The sequence below is a fragment of the Chelonia mydas genome, chromosome 1, assembly GCF_015237465.2.
Source record: "Chelonia mydas isolate rCheMyd1 chromosome 1, rCheMyd1.pri.v2, whole genome shotgun sequence".
Lineage (NCBI taxonomy): Eukaryota > Metazoa > Chordata > Testudines > Cheloniidae > Chelonia > Chelonia mydas.
Genome location: NC_057849.1, coordinates 78,611,992 through 78,630,984, shown reverse-complemented (window position 1 = coordinate 78,630,984; position 18,993 = coordinate 78,611,992). Strand labels below are relative to the sequence as shown.

Sequence of the window (18,993 nt, the reverse complement as noted above, 5' to 3'; positions counted from 1 at the left end):
AATTCAAGAACCGTCAGAACATCTTCCTGCCTAGATAAGACCTAAGCTAAATAAATGTAAAGATTGCCTTCTTTTTAAATCAAAGAAGCACAAATGGAGACACACCTAGTATGCAAGATGATTCTAGTAAAATAATGCCATTTAAGTTATTTATACTCAATTCGCTTCTGTATTTAGTTGTGTGTTGCAACTTAAGTTCCTGCATACAGCTACAAGATGACATGCAATACTTTAGCACTATTATAATTATTAGTTCCTGGAAAAACATAATTATATTTCAGCGGCAATTAAGGGAAATGAATCTCTACAGTGAATTTTTGGCTATTTGTTCAGAGACAACCAGATTCTGAAAAATCTGGACTTGCATGTGAATGCATGCTGTTAGTGTTTTGCAGGATAAAAATTGTAAAAAGTTTTCTCCCTATTCAGTCTCTGCAACTGTGAACACTACTTGTTCAAAGGAGTTTACTCCAATACATTTCTTACTACTTATACTAGATAAATATTTTTAAAAAGTAGCTCTCAAAACGAGTGAGCTAACATGTATTTTATAATGCAATGTACAATGTAACTTACTGAAGAAGTTCAAATCAAGATGTGCATTTTATTAGTTACCCCACAACACAAAAAAACAAGGAAGGTTTATTTTTCCCTCTACTCTGCACTTTTAATCACAAAATGCTGTGACGTAAATATCCATTCTGTACAAGACCTTCATTTTTAAATAAACTCTGTGCTCCTAAAAAGGTGCTGTAGTTCTAGAGATTGAAATCCTCTGTCCACAGCATCGGTAGAATGTCTGCAGCTGTATCAGCTTTCCTACATTATCCCACATACCTCAAACCTGATGAGGAGAGAGAATGTCAGTTCACCTCTTTAACTTCATTTACTTGTTGGCCTCTGAGTTGAGACTAAGAGGAAAAGGAGAGAATAAATGTGACTTAAATATTTATCCACAAAAATCTTGACTGAGATCGGCTTGTTTCATGTAGATGAGTGAACCTGCAACGGGAATTACTTTGTCTCTCCCCACTTGGGCCAGATTCAGATAACTGAGCTAGAGATTGTGGCTTTTCCAATTACCTGTGCCTAAGACGTCCATTCTCTTAACGAGTTCACATTTATAGTGGTAACCTGACCATGAGGGCTTGTAATTTGCAGTATATTGTATTGCTGATGGATATGGAAACCTCCTAGACACACTGCAATACATAAATCAATGATTTAAACCACAAACTTAAAACATTACTTTTATATCATAGCACCTCTCATTTAAGGTTATGTATATACTTAAAACGATACAGTGGGACAGCTGCATTGTTGTAGTGCTTCAGTATAGATACACTATGCCGACAGGAGGGATTCTCCCATTAGTGTAGGCAGTCTACTTCCCCGAGAGGCGGTAGCTAGGTCGACAGAAGACTTAAGGATCAGAATGTGCTTTTAAAAAAAAATGTACGCTGATGTCAAAGTCAGATTCACTTTGTATTTTGTCAGACCACTGTGTTTATTAGCAAAGCGCTTTGCCAATGCACCCAGATATGTGAGCCCCTCTCTAAGGTTCAAGTTAACTTATTTATACAAATAAGCCAAAGCCAATTTAACATAAGAGACAAAAGGAAGCAGAAACTGAGAAATATACATACATATCTTATTTGCATACTCACGTTTACCAATCTCCTAGCTCAGTAGGAGCTCTAAGTTAATTAGTTTGAGTACCCATTGTCTCACACTCCTTAATGTTTCTCTTCCTGACAACTATATTTCAACAAACCCTTCAATTAGCATTTCTTTAATGAATTATAATTTCAATATAATTCATTCTACTTTCACACTGACAACCCAAAAGAAATTTTGCTCCTTATTTTTACTGAACGGGGAAGCAGGATTTGACCTACTCCAGGTCTGACATCAAGTGAGAGAGATGGGGGTATAGAATCCTGGGTTTAGGAGTTTCATTCCAGGACCTGACCAACTACAGTACTTGCTCACAGATGGAAGTTAAGGTCACACAGATCACGTCTTTAATAACTGCAGGACACCGATAGAAATAGTTTGGTTTAAATTATGTTCCAGCGCTCCATCTCACAATTGCTGAATTTATTCAGGAGGCTCGCTGGTGGAGGATCATGGAAATCTGAAAATGTGGTTTTACTTTGGAGGAAGTGACCGTGGAAAAATAGTACCAGTTCAATCAACTGATATTCTCCCTGTGTGTGTTCAGAACCCTGTGTGCTTATTTAGTGACAAAACCAAATACCCTTTTTTATTTTACTCCAGTTAGCCAACAAAGAGCCAAAAAACTGTGGGAGAGTGAATTAGAGTCAGTTCCCCCCCCCCCCCCCCCCCCCCCGGATCAGCAGAATTAGCCAAATTCAAAGAGCATGGCCCAGTTCTACTCTAATTACACTTTCTATATCACATCAAACATAAGGTGTTTGTCTTCACTTTCACTGCCTTTCGTGGTCTATCCCCACTCTCCTGATCATCTCTCATTCGTTATCAAGCTGTCAATGATCACATCAATTTATTAAATTTTTAAACAGGTACCTTAATGCTTTTTCTCACACTGTCCCACATGTTTGTGAGGTGCTTCCTATAAACATCTGCAACACGACCTCATTATCCTCCTTCAAAACTCCTTGACAATGGTTCGGGTGCTGAGACCACAGCCTATCATGCTTACCAATATTATCTCATTGTTTCCTGGTACTACTCATCTGTCTATGTATCTGTCCAAGTATACTTAGATTGTCAGCTCTTGGGGACAGGGACTGATTTTTTTTGTCCTTTTTGTACAGAACCTAGGACAATGGGGTCCTGGACCATGACTAGAGCTCCTGGGTGCTGCAGTAGTAATACAGATAATAAATACATGACTAGAGATAGAATTGGTGACCAGGGGGCTGTACAGTTATAATTGAAAACAGAAGTTTGCCTGCAGTTTTTTTTTTTTTTAATAAAATGTGAAAGCCATGACCTCCACAACTTGACTTTTAAATCCCAGGTTGAGTTTGCAGGATTAGCAATTAGAAGTAACATCCTGACTTGTAAGAAGAGTACATTCCATATTGATATTACAGAGAGTCAACTCATGATGCCATTTTTCAGAATGTAGCTGCTCTTTAAGAGTAATTGACAAGTAAAATCAACTCTTAGATGATCCATTGCTGACGAAAGCATGCATATGATTTTAATATAACTTGGCCTTTCATCTCTGTGATGCAGTGTGGCAGGCACCTATCAGTGCTGAAGTAGAGCAGTTCAATACACTGTTAAATCTAGTGGTTGAATACTAGAAAATATCCCAAGATTTTCAATACATTTCTAGGGAACAATCTCCAGTTTATCATTTTAAGTTCAAAGGTCATTTAGACTAGCTGTTAGGGATCAGGATTTGAAACAGGATCTTTTACAACACAGCAGAGCAATTTTGATTTTCTTTGAATTTGAATTTTTAAGGTTGTAGTTAGAGTAGTAAGGACCCAGTGAAGCAAGTGCGGCTGTATATTGGGGCAAACAGAGCTCTATGATGCTTTCCTGGGGTGCCCAGGACTTAGTCACCTTATTACCGCCTTGTCTCCAGAAAATGGGAGTCTTTATTGTGGCAGCTAAGTATTAGCTCCCTGACACTGTCACAGTCACTCAAGAAGTCTTCAGTGGGCTTATGCCAGCCCTAAGATTGTCTTGCAGATTAACACCAGGGGCATCCCTGCCCCTGAGCTCCTCTGAAGTGTCCCTCTGCAGTATCCTGTCACTGCACACTCACAAACTTAGCAGGTAAGCTGTCCCCAAAGGAACAGTGTACACAGCTTGACTGGTACAACTCAGGACCTTTATAACATCACAGCACAAATATATTTATAGTGAAACAATTGTAAGTCTGTCATCAAAGGTTTAGATTTAAGAGATAGTGAGTAAGGATAATACATGGAAACAAATGATTACACCCATAAAACAAAACACAATCCTGGGTCAATACTTATCAGTGATCACCTTTCCTATTTAATAAAGTAGAGTTTTTCCCAAGTATTCTTTGACAGAGCTGCTGGTTTTCAGTTAAAACCAGGATCCAAGCATTCATAGACAACCCATGCCTTTCAAGGAGTTTTCTTAGTAAATGGATCCCAAAACGTCTTGTCCTGCAGTTATAGTCCAGCAAACCTTTGAAGTGCACCTCCAGATACGTCTCTTCTCCCCCATTGCTTGTTTTTCATGTTGACTTCACATCCCCATGAAAGAATCTTTATTGGCATTCAGTTCAAACCGGTGATGAGAGGCTCATTGTGAAACAATATAAAGCTTAATGTACATGTCAGTTCATTACATGGACAAACACTACTAGCCTGAGAGAAAATCTGTCTCTCCTGGTGACTCATACTTTGATATAGATTCTCAGGATATATTTTCATACATGTCCACAACTCCTTAAATAGTATCTGTACGTACATTGTGCAATGATATTAATGACCAGCATGCTCTTGGCTTTCATTTAAGATCTTACATGGCCCTCTTTATGGAAAAAATGCCATGAAAGCAATGTGTTATGTGCATGAGCTTATCGGGCCTGATAGGAGTTGCTGTTCTAGAACAGTGAACCAACCCTTTGCCATTTAACGTGAGAAGCTCTAGGGGTAACAAGTTCATTGCAAAAAGAACAGGAGTACTTGTGGCACCTTAGAGACTAACACATTTTAGCCCACGAAAGCTTATGCTCAAATAAATTTGTTAGTCTCTAAGGTGCCACAGGTACTCCTGTTCTTTTTGCAGATACAGACTAACACGGCTGCTACTCTAAAAGCTCATTGCAGGATCCTAAAGGTGGATCTTTCAGTAGTTGGAAGAACCTGACAGTAACTAAGTAGAGCAAAAATAATGGAAGATAACAAAAAGTTTTCTCCCTTCCCCAGAAGAAATCAAGCTCATTTCCATCACAGCTACATGATTTTCTTTCCTTCTAAATTGAGAGAATCCATTTCAGAAACTGCTGTATAAAACTGAATGAGACTAGAGCCAGAACTATCCTTATTTAGAGTTACTGTAGGTTATGGAAACTTGAGTTTGTATTTGAAGTGTCAAAACTGTAGCAGCCTTTTTTATTGAAAGTGATTAAAATCTTCCCATCTCTTGATTAATGTTAGAATAAACTCTTTTAGGAAGACAAAATAATACGGGTTTATTTTTTTTAAATAGACTTGCACCAATTTCCATTGACTCTGATGGGGTTTGTGGTGGTCAACAATTCTGAAAAATCAAAACATTAGTGTTAGAGTTTTTAAAAACTCTGACTTCAACAATTTGCTTATACATACTTAATTTACCTAAAAAAACCAAAAACCTCCTTACCAATTCTGTTCCATAGTTGTTCAATTTTCCAAATCAAGATTTTTCTATGTAAAATTTCTGTAAGATAATGATCAAATCTTAGGCCTGGTTCTGTCTTTAACCCTAAAGAGTCCATTTTTTATTACTTAAGCTATGATAATACAAACATACATATAAATCAGTGACCACCTATTTCCTGAGATGGAAGTCAAGATAAGAGACTATTGAAATAATTGGGACCGCTCATGATAGCGAAGACGAACATGCCACGAACTGCATGATTGGGGTCTTATGTATCAAGATGGGAATTAAATCAGTTTGTCTAAACAACATTGTGACCTTTTGGGAAAAGGCTAACTAGAGTTATTCTAACTTTTAGGCTTTTAGAAATTGTTGAGTTTTTTCATTATCACTCAAGTTTACACAGTGCAGTTATTACAGGCACAAAACAGTGTTTTAACAGTACTAATAAAATCGTATCAAACCAATGAACACTGATTAAAAGTACGTTTAAGGAAGTAATTCTTCACTTGGGTCACATACAAGCAAAAATTTAAGACTGGCACTTCCCTTGAGAGAGCCCTTTTAAAAAAGTCTAGAGCCAAAGGGCTCCAATGACCAGCCAAAACAGAGCAGAGCAGAGAACTAACATAACCATATATGGAATATTACAAATCAAGTCTCATAAGGAACTAGATAAAAGGCCAAGCAAAGTCTTGGATAACATGAATAAAACAGTTAAATAAACTCATTGTCAACAGAGGCTTTTTCAGAGCAGTCTAACCAGCTGAGCCACTTGAGTTCTTGTAACCTTTACTGTAGAAGCTGGAGGCAGATTAGGGTGATATGGAAAAAAAAACCAACAAGTCATAGAGGACCAGAGTATGAACACCAATTCTTACATATGAGCAAGTATTATTCAGAGTTTAGACACACTCATTCTTAAATATAGTAAGAATTAGTGTTTTTAAGTTTTGGAGTAGAGACTTGGATTTAGGACTTTCACACCAAACACTAGTTTTAGTCCGTCTCTAGGGACAATGGTGGGCCCTTATACTGCAAATTACTTCATGTAAACTTAAGGGCCAATTAGTATGAAGTAGGTTACTGCATCAGGATATTAGATGGCATCTGCACAAAAATCTGAGGAAGCAAAGTCAGTTCTGTCACTTACAGTCATCCAAACATTAAGAAGGAAACCTCAGTAAAAGCCACAAAAACAACAGTAGCTTTGTGTTTTTGTATCATGAGCATGAAGACTAAATACACTAAGCGGTAAGCTCGTAGGTCAGGTTAAGGAATGAGGGACCAGTTGTTTCTGATATTAATTCTAGTATCTAGAAAACTACATACAAGAAATGTTAAAATACACAGCATACAGGAAGAAAAAATTAATAGCTAAACAACCCTAAGGATCTCCCTTTTCATAAGTCTTCCTTTAACCAAAACATCAATTTCTCCTATTTCACATATTACCTTTACACTGTGATGTGGGACTTGCTGCCTGGCGCTGTATATATAGAACCCTAGCTCCACCTCTTTTAGGGTCTGTCCACTACCAGCATTCCCACAGAAGACCATGAAGAACCTACTGGGCATGCTCTGTAAAAGTAAATTTCCTTAAAAAGGACCCTGTCTATGTTTATTTATCCTCAGGAATAAGATGGAAGCTTATGCTATATTTCAGTCTATAACCAGAAACAGAAGAAGAGTTTTCCCTAAAGTAAGTTTTTAAATATCTACTTGCTCTAGTATCCCATGTTTGAGTATGATACCTGTAAAGCTATGAGGGATAATACAGATTGGGAGAAAATGTATCAGTTTATGGTAGTCATCTCAGCTGAGCAAGTATTTAGTATAAAGTGTTCTGCTTGTTGGCAAATTAACTCTGGAACTTTTCTTGTTAATTACTTTATCCTTTATCAACTACAGCTGATAAAGAATAACACCACCTCAGTGTGATTTGTCTCCTACTCTTACAGAGATGCAACCCCCCCACTCCTCAAAACAGAAAACAAAAACAAAAAAAACCCTCTCCCAATAACAACAAAAACCTATCCAAAGCCTGATCGTGTTAGTTGCAAAGTCCCCCAAAATAAATAAAACATGGATATAGTTGTAACTTCTCTAGGTCTGGAGGTTCAGAGCTTTACTTTTTTTTCTTTAATGTTGTTTTAAATAGCTGACTATTTGGGGAATGCTTCCTTACAATTCATCTTGTTAACTTCAGTAGGATTTTCCCTTCCCTTCACCATGTATGACTTTAGAATAGCTGATTTTATTTTTTTTTTTAAATGACTGAGGTTAGTAGCCAAGACACTTGTATACACTTTTCTAAGCACCTACTTTTAAACTTTTTTTTTCTCTGAATGTCTAGTTTTCCCTTTATCCATTGCTCTATATGTATTTTTAGCCTCTTCTCATTTTAGCATTCTCCCCCACCTCTTAGTTTGAAAGCTGTTATTCATGCTTTAATTCTCTTCCATAGTAGTGGTTGCTGTCAGGATCTGTTACTACTTTTCCCTCTCTTCTTTTCTTCTTCATAACAATGATTTTTCCTTTGGAGGAGTGAACTGGAAGCTGTTTCCTTCAGAGCCTCTCTGTGCTACTCTTTCAGCAACTCCTCTAGCTAACTGAAAGTATAGTTTTACCTCAAGAGCTATGCACGCCGCCTCTGCAGAACTCTGACAACCCTCCATCTCCCATTGCTGGTGCAAGGAGCAGGGATCAAACTCAGTCATGGTTATGGGCTACCAGTAGAAGAGTGGGACATTTTCCCCACTGCTTTCATCTGCCTCAGTCTTTTTAGCACTTCTATGCCACATTCCATGCAAAGTTCTTAAAGTGCTTGTAGACAATTAATATTAGCCTGGCAACACACCTGTGAAGGATAGAAGTCCTATGAGGGAATTGAGGCATGAAGAAGATCTTTCCCCAAGGTCCTAAAGGAGATTTGTGGCTGAACAAAGAATTAGAACCCTGATTTTTCTGAACACAAGACCTGTATGCTTTAGTCACAAGACTATCCTTCCTCTATCATTTCCCTATCCCCATTTGTTTGTCTACCTTTCTCTTTATTTCTGTTTCTCAATCACCTGTTTGTTCGCCTGCTAGGGCTGCTGCTGTGTCCTTATGACCTTGTTAGATGGAGAAATTGTTTACATATCTATTGTGGAATGACCTTAGCTCTCCATATGTCCCGCTGTGGGGACACTATTACAGAGTGATTGCTCACAAAGCGGAGTAATTATTTGGGAATAAAGTGACTTATTCTGGACTAGAGTGTGCAGAGGAGGAGCTATTCTGCAATAGCTTTGCCAGTCAATTTCCCCATCTAGACAAAGCCAGCAGCATAGGAATAATAGTAAAACCAGCAGTATAGGAACAATTCTCTTCTGTTGGATCTCCTGTGGGGTAACTTCAAAAATGCACTAAGTGTGGGAAGAGTATGTGTGTGAAAACAAAGGGTATGTACAAGCCCACCCCCAAATTTCAGTCTCTGCCTCTCCAGACAAACTCATTTGTTCAAATGCTGATGATTGTTAGGTGACTTAAGCACAGTGTATGCTGAGGCATGCAATGGAGCTAGAAGTGTTTGTTGTGGAAGTGTTTATGTAATGGTCTACAAACATCTGGGAAGAAAAGCACATTTGGAGTACAAATGCACTGAAATGTTTTTTTACTGTTCATCAGGGTATTAATTCAGCAACTAACAAAGTTGGTATGTTTCATCTTTTGTTTTCAGATAACACTTGGAAATAATAATTCACTGTTACAAAGGGTCTGAGGAGCTTAAAGTGTGCAGATGTAATCCCCTTCTTACAGACTATTGAATTTCTTAGCCTCATTCTATTAGCTGGCCTATAGTCCTAGAATCAGCGTCAGGGTTGGGAATAGAACTACGTTCCCTTGACTCCTAGGGCCCTACCTCATGGGGGAAATAAAACCTTGAACTAGTTTAGACAATGCTAACTTTAATAATTGAATGCAGCTAAAATCTTTCTGTCTCTAAAGCTGATCAGTCTGCTGCCATCTCAGATCCCAAGAGCACATAGTCAGTGTCTTCATTAAAGCTGGACTTTTAAATATAGTGAGTTGTGCTTTAAGAACCAAATGTGAAAAACCTTAAAACAATGCTAATTATTTCATGAAATGCTGTCCTCCCCTGAGCCATAGTAACTCTTAAGTGTTTACTAGCATGGTGTGTGAAGCCTTCATCAAAGCACCTATTATATAAGTCTCCAGGACCAAAAGAGATTGAAGATTAGTCATACATTCCTATTTATTTAATTCAGAATGTTACAATTCCCCTTGCCTACTGGGTACTCTCTTTCCCCTAGGAATATTATGTGAGAAGAAAATTTCTGAACACATTTAAAAAAGATAGTGGGTTTTTTTTTTGGTTTTTTTTTTTTAGGGTTTTTTTTTTTTTTTTTTTAAATTATTGTAAAGCATGTCAAGGCATTTCACAGGCATAGGGCAGCATAGAGGTTGAAGGTGTAAAGCCAAGAACACATGTTTCAGAGTAGCAGCCGTGTTAGTCTGTATCCGCAAAAAGAAAAGGAGGACTTGTGGCACCTTAGAGACTAACTAATTTATTTGAGCATAAGCTTTCGTGAGCTACAGCTCACTTCATCGGATGCATTCAATGGAAAAAAGTACATGGTAGCACATGCCTGATGTCTCTTTGGTGAGTAGTATCATGAGCTGTTGCAGGTGCTGTCTTGAATGGCAAATTGAGACCAGTTCTGCTATGACCAAAGTATCCTGTTAAATAATTAATACGTGTATTACAGTTGCAGTCAGAGGCCACAGTTGAAATCAGGGGCCCCATTATGCTAAGTTCTATACAAACACAAAAGGAGACATGATCCTTTTCCCTGAAGAGCTTGCAACTTAAGAAGGCAAGTGATAGACAAAAAGGGAACCAGTTGTGGGGCTGGGGGGAAGAACAATACAATCAAACATTTGCTATTTTAAATAAAAGTGTAGTTCTGTATGTCCATCTGTCTCTCCATGGATAACTGGCCGGGACTATTTACAGGGATTGTGGCAGAGGTGGATCTTAAGCAGGGATTTGAAGGATCAGAGTGTAATTACTTATGGATCAGTTCAGGGAGGGCGTTCCGTATATAAAGGGTAGCATGGAAGAATGCAAAGAGACATTTATGATAAGCTGCCAAGTGGGAATGTGAGGCTGGTGAGCAGAGGAAGTGGGGGTGGACACAATAAGAGAAAAGTGGACAAATTTTAAGAAGCTTGAAGATAAGGAAAAGTGTGAACTTGATGCATGGGCAGCCAAAAGAGGGGGGAAAGGTAGTCAAAGCAACAGGCAAGGAACATGATCTCAGCAGCTATGTTGTGAGTGGGTTGGTGGGAGTTGATATGTGTGTCAAGAGGTTGGAGAGGAAGGAGTTTACAGTGATAAAGATGTGGATAATGAGGACCTACATCAGAGTTTTGGCTGTCTGGACAGAAGGCAGTAAAGAAGACACAGACGTCGATGACTTCATTTTATGGATCACAAATTAATTACATAGTCATAATCTGTTTTATTATTGAACAGCTCAACTTCACATGCTTTGAGAACTACACACTTCCAAAGATCATTTACAGACAAAACTAGGAACCTATCATACAGTACAGGACTGGATTTTTCATTCCTCCTCAGAGCGAAATTGAATTTCAAGATGTGAAAATGGATGATGCTTTAAACGGTTATGAAAGTAATTCACTGGGACAGCTTGGTTGGTTGGTTTTCATAATGAACAATAGTGGCTGCATTTTTATGGGTAGACCTGGGGTTCCCTTACAACACTGAAATGTAAATACAAAGCTTGTAATGTCTTGAACATCAAACACCACGTTTTAAAAAATCTATTAGCTGCTTACTACTTCTCTGAGCTCTCTTTCTCCAACCATCTACTGCAGTTCAGAGATGAGCTGTGCCATTGGTTTCTCCCTCTCTCTCTCTGGGCACTCTTGCCAAGTGAGAGGCCTATCCTTGTGCATCTCTTAGGGGAATTCTATGATTCAACCCATTTTAGATTGCACTGAGCAGGTAACAGCGCCCCCTGTTTATCAACTGTATTACCTCAGCAGATCCAGCTGGCTTTGGCCCTTGCTATAGCCCTCTCTCCAGGGATTTGTGACTAGTATGAAATTGTTTTGAAAAAGCTATGCTGTGTCAGTACAAGCGTTGTTTGTTTGTCCATAGGAAAATAACAAAGAAAAAGGGGTTAAAACAACAAAAGCCGACATGCATATTGGCTTACCTAAACTTAGCCTTCCATGCCTGTTTAAGTTGGTCTTACCTGATGCAGGCACCCCCAGCACTGGAGTTGGATGAGACACACAGCATCTCTAACAGTAGGACCGTATTCCTCAGGTCACAGCCTGTCTTTTTATCCATTTCAATTTTTTTTTTTTGTTCATGAGTTCTTGCCTGAAGATCTCCTGAGATTTCAAATGGAGATCCTGAACCTGATCAGACTGGTTGGACTTTCTCCAGAGGGGGTTGCAGGTAGTTTTCAAACAGTGGATTCATTGTATTGTCTATTTGAGCGCCAGGCAATTCAATTAGTCATTGCTGGGTCCTTGGATATCTGGGGAGAGTGCCAGCTAGAATTAACCCATAGGGATCCATAGAGCCAGTCAATACACAGTGACCCCCCCCCCCAAATCCATAGATACACATCTGTATTAATTGTACAAATTTTATATATTTCCCACATTTTTCAGATGTCCTGTATTGTCTGTTCTTTTCCTGTGATGGTTTTATCTTTCAGTCTAGAATTAAATATCTCTGCATCAATAAAGTCTCTTAATACTTTATATTCCCGGCAAAGGACATTAAGAAGTTATCCAATTTAATGTTTAACTTGCAGAATTGGCATAGTACAGCCATAATTTTTTTTTAATTACATAGAACAGGACATTCATTTTCATGAGCCTCTTCTCTTGCCCATGAAGTATTTTCAAATCCTTTTTACTAACATAGATACACATTTCCTCCATTATCTCCCCCCCCCCCCCCCTTCCATATTTATCTAATGTTTTGAAGGTCACTGTCTCACGAGATGTCTCCTTCACTTGACTATTTGGAACCTGTTGTTTTTCCACAGGAGAATCAGGACTAGTGATAAATCATTACCTTGTGATAAGTCTTTCTTTACATCCTTAGTCCTGGAGGTCTGGAATTCTGCCTCCTTTAAGTATACTTAGATATCTTTAGGGCTGCACAGTGCAATACTGCTTAGTAACAGTGAAGAAAGGAGCAGTACTCTAATTGGGACAGCATTGTGATTATGGTGTCCACTTTTTGGGGGAGAGTGGGAAGTGGCTCGTGGAGCCCTGTTTTAAGACGAATAGGGATTTTTGCTTGTGAGTCAATGAGGAATATTGTTGTAAGAAGTCAGAAAATAGTTTTTAATCTTATGGTGTAATACAATACCTAATCTAGAAACCTTTTTTCAGTCCTTTCAGCAAAGCAGTTCCATTTCCCACCAGATGAACTAACAAACACTGAGTAAAGAAAGTTAATCTGTATTTAGAAAGCTTTTTTTTATCTATTAAAAAGTTAAAAACTATGCAAACATAAGGCTTTTGCAAGTTCTTGTCTGAATTGGAGTGAATCATAGAATATCAGGGTTGGAAGGGACCTCAGGAGGTCATCTAGTCCAACCCCCTGCTCAAAGCAGGACCAATGAGTGAGTGTGAATAATACTGCATGTAATACTCTAAGGGAGGTATATGCACAGTGCCTAGTTACTGATTGGCATCTCCATTGATTTACATTGTGTTCCATTAGTAATTCACCCCAGTACCCAGCTTTGCTTTCATCAGAAAATTGTCTGCAAAAGTGACTTAGAATATTGTAAATTCTTTGTTCACTCATTGAATACAATGGGACTACTCACATGAGTAATGGAGGCAGGCTTTGGTACTTAAACCTTTCCTCTGATTCTTTGCTTTAAGGCTTCTATATTATGTGTTTTGCATTAATCAGTAGTCTTTTTCTGTTTAATTGCGCTTGCTTTTATTTTGCATAGGTTATGGCAAGTTATGTGCTTTAAAAACAACTTAAATTATCCTCTGTCTCATTGAAATATTTCTTATTTCATTGCTCTTTTCAATTCAACATAGTATGCAAATGTCAGAGGTTTGATTTCACTGCCACAGGACCTGTCCTACAAAGATTAAAAAACTGGATTCCCAATTCTAATGCCAGCAGTACTATGTAACAGTAAACTTTTATCATAAAAATGCATCTTCGATAGGCTACCAAATTTAATGCAAGTTGGCAAACTTTCATCAGATATACAATTTTCATCTTCTTTGTTGCCACAGTATATTCACTATTAACTCTGAAATCATGAGGAACTTGATACTGTGTAACTAAATATAAAATATATATATGAGTGATATGTGCCAGCAATGCCTCTCTGCCATGTACTCTGGCCAAACCAGACAGTCTCTACGCAAAAGAATAAATGGACACAAATCTGACCTCGGGAATTATAACATTCAGAAACCAGTAGGAGAACGCTTCAGTCTCGCTGGTCACTCAACAGACCTAAAAGTGGCAATTCTTCAACAAAAAAACTTCAAAAACAGACTCCAACGTGAAACTGCAGAACTGGAATTAATTTGCAAACTGGACCCCATCAGATTAGGCTTCAATAAAGGCTAGGAGTGGTTGGGTCATTACAACACCTAATTTCCCTCTTGTCAGCTGTTTGAAATGGGCCACTCTCATTACCACTTCAAAAGTAATTTTTCCTCCCTTTGTATCCTACTGTTAATTGACTTGCCTCGTTAGACTGACTTCCTACTTGGTAAGGCAACTCCCATCTCTTCATGTGCTGTGTATTTCTACCTGCTACTGTATTTTCAACTCCATGCATCTGATGAAGTGGGTTTTAGCCCACAAAAGCTTATGCCCAAATAAATCCGTTAGCCTCTAAGGTGCCACAAAGACTCCTCGTTGTTTTTGTGTATAAACTGGAACCAATAGGCCCAATCCTGTAGCCATCTCTCAGACAGGACTACAGGATTGGACCTTATTGAAGTCGAATCCCTCTTTTTTTTTTTTTTTTTGGTTTTGGGTTTTTTGTTTGGTGGTTTTGTTGTTGTTGTTCTTAGCTATCTAATTGATTTTCCTGGCATGGATTAAGCAAAATTGTAAGATGATAATAGCAACAGCCACTGTAGATCACATGAACCTAAACCATTCTTCTGTTGTATTTTTATTTTTGTTCCTCCAAGATTGTTTCATTATGTTTGCCAAGGGGTTCCGTATGGCTTTGACAGGGACAAACAGAGCTCTAGTTCTGCAAAGAGGTAATCTTGCAATTATGGCAAATATGTGATTGTGCTGTGGCAAGACAAAACACTTTGCTGTGGTCATGTCTGTACCAGATGGTCTATCAGGCCCCACACGATACATTTTTAATGTCCCCAGAGGGACAAATTCATGTATCCCTGATAGCAGGAGTGCAACAAATAAGAAATATTAATTCTGGGCAGTTGAAGACTTCATATAGGCTTCTTTTTTTTTCTTCTGAAGAAATAGTCATTTTTGTTTTGTTTGTTTTTTTTTGAAAAAAATGAGACTCTTAATGAAAGATGAATACCTTAGTACTTCTCTGTGTTTTGCAAAAGGAGTCTGACTTTCTGCTATGCAGTATTTCAATAGCCTGCTGTAGATTACCTTATCAACCTCTGAAAATCTCCCCAGCCTCACTCAGGGCCTTAACTTTTTTGGCCCTCTATTTAGAGGACGGGCATAGAATCCAAACTGAAGTTCAGTGACGTAAATGGTAGTGTAAATTACATGTTGGTGTAAGTTACATGCAGAGGGTGGAGTTGTAGCAGGAAAATATTAAAATTAATGCATATTCCCCCTGCTTTGCCACTTCTTGTTTACTCTTCTTTTCCTGCTACAACCTTTCCATACCTTACACTGATTTACACCATCATTTTATATCCTCTCTGAATTTGTCCACAGTGAGCCCGAAGGAACCTGCACATAACCCAGGCAGTCTAGAGGTCAGACTACCTGTCGAACACAGCACAGACTTTTTGTGAACATGGCTCTATCTCTGATCTGTCTGACTATTTTTAGTGTGCCAACCAGTGTGACCTCTAAGAGCCAGGTATCCTGAACTGTGTTACATCCCTCAAGTGAAGTGACTGTCTTTCCTCCAATGTTTTATGTTTTGAAATGAAGGAACTTTAGGCGCACTTAGTAAAATAATGTAAATGGGAGTCCAGGAAAGGAATTTTTAAAGGCTGCTAAGATTCACAAGGAAGTCCAGTAGCAAAGCATATAGCTGGCAGCTGGTTCTACAAGTGACTTAGAATGAAAAACTGGGGGAGGACGAGGAAAAGGAAAAATAAATGTCACATGAAAAACTGAAGTGTTGGAAGGTGTTTGTGTTTGGGGAGGTCAGGATGTAACAAAATTTTAGACTGATGCAATATGAAAGTATCTTAACTCCCCATTTTCCTTCAGTCCATTCCTATCACTTCAGTGTCTTTGAGTTGGCTCCTCCTGAGGCATTGCCTCCTGCCTGACTAGAGGCAGTATTTCAGATCAGAATTAGTCTTAAAACGCTGTTTCCATTTTTAGCCTTCATGCTACCTACTTTCCATCTCCTTGTTTCCACAGCATACAGGAAAACAATGTGCCCATGTCAGAAGCACAGCACCCAGCCTTTTGTTTGTCTTCCAAGGTCTAAACAGCACTGCTATGAAATTCCAGATATTTACCTGCAAATGAACACATTAAATTTATTTGACTTAATTTCCTTTAGCCTGAAGTAACATGTATTTTAATAATTTGTAAATGATTTAATCAAATTAAAAGGTTTTGACCTATAATAATCCAAATACAGTCAATAGTGCTAAATTTCTTCCTGAAAAATGTTACATTTTAACTTCTACAGATAGCTATATATTAGTTACATATTCAAAACTTTTTATTGTGAGTCGCACGTTTTTGTGCTTAACTGTGTGCTCCAGTGTATTGTTTTGTCTTTTTTAAAGTTACATAGCACATTCTTATTTGGTATTTCATTTTTTATTATAAATATTACTGCAGCAGGGCCTAGATGCATGAGGTTACAGTCTCACTGTGCTTGGTACTGTACAACCACATAGAGATGGCTCCTGTCTTGAAGAGCTTACAATCTAAATAGAAAGAACAGGAGTACTTCTGGCACCTTAGAGACTAACAAATTTATTAGAGCATAAGCTACAGCCCACTTCGTCGGATGCATAGAATGGAACATACAGTAAGAAGATACATAATACACATACAGAGAAGGTGGAAGTTGCCATACAAACTGTAAGAGGCTAATTAAGATGAGCTATTGTCAGCAGGAGAAAAAAACTTTTGTAGTGATAATCAAGATGGCCCATTTAGACAGTTGACAAGAAGGTGTGAGGATACTTAACATAGGGAAATAGATTCAATATGTGTAATGACCCAGCCACTCCCAGTCTCTGTTCAAACCCAAGTTAATGGTATCTAGTTAGCATATTAATTCAAGCTCAGCAGTTTCTCCTTGGAGTCTGTTTCTGAAGCTTTTCTGTTGCAAAAGTGCCACCCTTAAGTCTTTTACTGAGTGGCCAGAGAGGTTGAAGTGTTCTCCTACCGGTTTTTGAATGTTATGATTCCTGATGTCAGATTTGTGTCTACTTATTCTTCTGCGTAGAGACTGTCCGGTTTGGCCAATGTACATGACAGAGAGGTATTGCTGGCACATGATGGCATATATCACATTGGTGAAAGGAGCAGCTGTAGCACAAAGAGATGTAGCGACTTGTCCAAGATCTCACAACAGTGGCAAACTCCAAAATAGAACCCAGGTGTCATGAGTTCATCAGGTGTCCTATCCATTGGACCATACTGCCTATCTGTCATGTGTTTTCCCTAATTCACTAGACTGCAGAGCTAAAATAGCTGAAACATGTTTCTAGTATCTTCCTATATGCCTGCTGTGCTCCCCATTTTATCTCCCCAGGACCTAATCTCTTTAAAGAGTGACATTCCTGAATAGGTAAAACTCCTGAAGATAAATAAAACAAACTTTCTGTCTGTAGACTGTAGTGATACTTTGATGCAAAGAAAGATTGCCACCTTGATGAGTACTCAAAAATATTAAAATGAGCAAAGTATGAGTGTATAAACAGTGATTGTCAAACAAGGATGGACAGGTAAACTTGGGACACGAAGAAAAATCATATTCATAGTGACTGAATAATCAGAAGTCTTTGTACAAAACCAAAAAACTGATGACTGTGCAATAGCTGCCTTTCCTACTATCACCATAATAAAACTATGAAAATATAAAGTTAAGAAAATATATTCTTTACTGTATATTCACATTTTATAACCCTAAACCTTAAATATAAAAGTGCAGTAAGACAAAGTGAGTGAATCTCCATCCTGATAAAATATTAAACTGCACTGTTACAGCATTTCAATACAAGTGTAGAGAATAGTAACATATATTGCTGGTCACTGCAGCCTTGAGTTGCTTAGATCTGGTTTTAGATTTTTTTTTCTTCTGAAATGTACAAAAAAGTCTGAGTTCAGTTATGTGAGCAAAGTTTTATTGGCAAACATGTCTTCTAGAGAACAAGAAAGGAGATGAGAACGTTGCAGAATGTTAAAGTTGCGGCCTAATTAAACCACATCCAGTGTCTCCTGTCCTTCTTCCCACTCAGTGAGGCTCGTGGGCCGTCTCTATCCAGGATCCCACAGAATCTAGTTAATTTCATACTGAAAACTGAGTTAGTTTCAGAGTCAAATACTGCTCTGGGCATAAGTGTAGATCTCATTGTTCATAGCACAGCAAGAAAAACAGCCCTTCACCATGGTGAGCAGAGGGCAAACAGTAGGAGCTAAAATAGTTATTTTGAATTGTATTTAAAAAAATAAATAGAGGGGGGGAAAAAAGTTGACAGTGGCTTGGCAGTTGGCCAGGATTTTTTTTTTTTTTTTTTTTGTCAAAGCAAGTGGTTTGATGATGGATTGCAAACTGGTGTCTGATGTTTGTTTTTCCTTTACAAGTTATTTGGATGCAGCGTTAGCTTCCAATGCATATATACAGCAGAGATGCAATTCTCAAGGAGCAGTCTTCTCTTCCAGACCCAAGGGAGTGACTTTGGGGAAACACATGACAAAATAACTTTCAGATGTTATGGATTTTCTTTAGTTTACCCTGGCAGTCATTCAGTAAATAGGTATATATTTGTTTTCTTCTATATGTGAGAAATCTTTCTATGCTTAATGGGAATCACCTGTGTGGTGGACTTGTTTGAGATTGGTTTTTGTTTTTGTTTTGTTTTCTTCAGGGTGGGCATAATCTCCTCTGTTCTGTTGCCAGGAGGAGGCTCTACTCCCGAGTGACACCCCATTCCATTCCCCTTTTATTTTTTAACTGACTCCCAGGCTTGGAGGTCCCTGACACCGAGAGCCACCTTTGGTGAGTCTGGCTCTTTATGACCTGTCAATTCAGTTTCTTCAGCTGGCTTTGCAGGAAGAAGGAGTGTTGCTGAGCAATTCATGGCGCTTTCAGTCTTGTTTGGGATGAACCAGGCTAACTCCTGCACTTCTGAGGGTGAAGGACCAGTGTGTGGGTTTGGGACCCGTGTGTG

General features: G+C 38.4%; 1 protein-coding gene and 1 long non-coding RNA gene across 7 annotated transcripts in view; one reads left to right on the top strand and one right to left on the bottom strand.

The window, feature by feature from the left end:
- Positions 1-18,993, top strand: part of TBC1D4 (TBC1 domain family member 4) — a 154,442-nt gene that overhangs the window by 27,465 nt on the left and 107,984 nt on the right. The window contains exon 1 of one of the 6 annotated variants that reach the window (XM_043533985.1): positions 6,868-7,048. The exons of 4 other annotated variants lie outside the window; for them this stretch is intronic. In XM_043533985.1, the coding sequence (XP_043389920.1) occupies positions 6,989-7,048 (60 nt within the window). In that variant the 5' untranslated portion in view covers positions 6,868-6,988. Of the gene's footprint in view, positions 1-6,867; positions 7,049-18,993 lie in introns of those variants that run through there. One more of the 6 variants, XM_043533989.1, reaches the window with a different exon arrangement.
- On the bottom strand, positions 5,159-8,310 carry LOC122463547. Its single transcript, XR_006287015.1, has 3 exons — positions 6,802-8,310; positions 5,347-5,403; positions 5,159-5,244 (listed from the first exon to the last, which is right to left on the bottom strand). It is a non-coding gene; the product is annotated as an uncharacterized LOC122463547 (long non-coding RNA).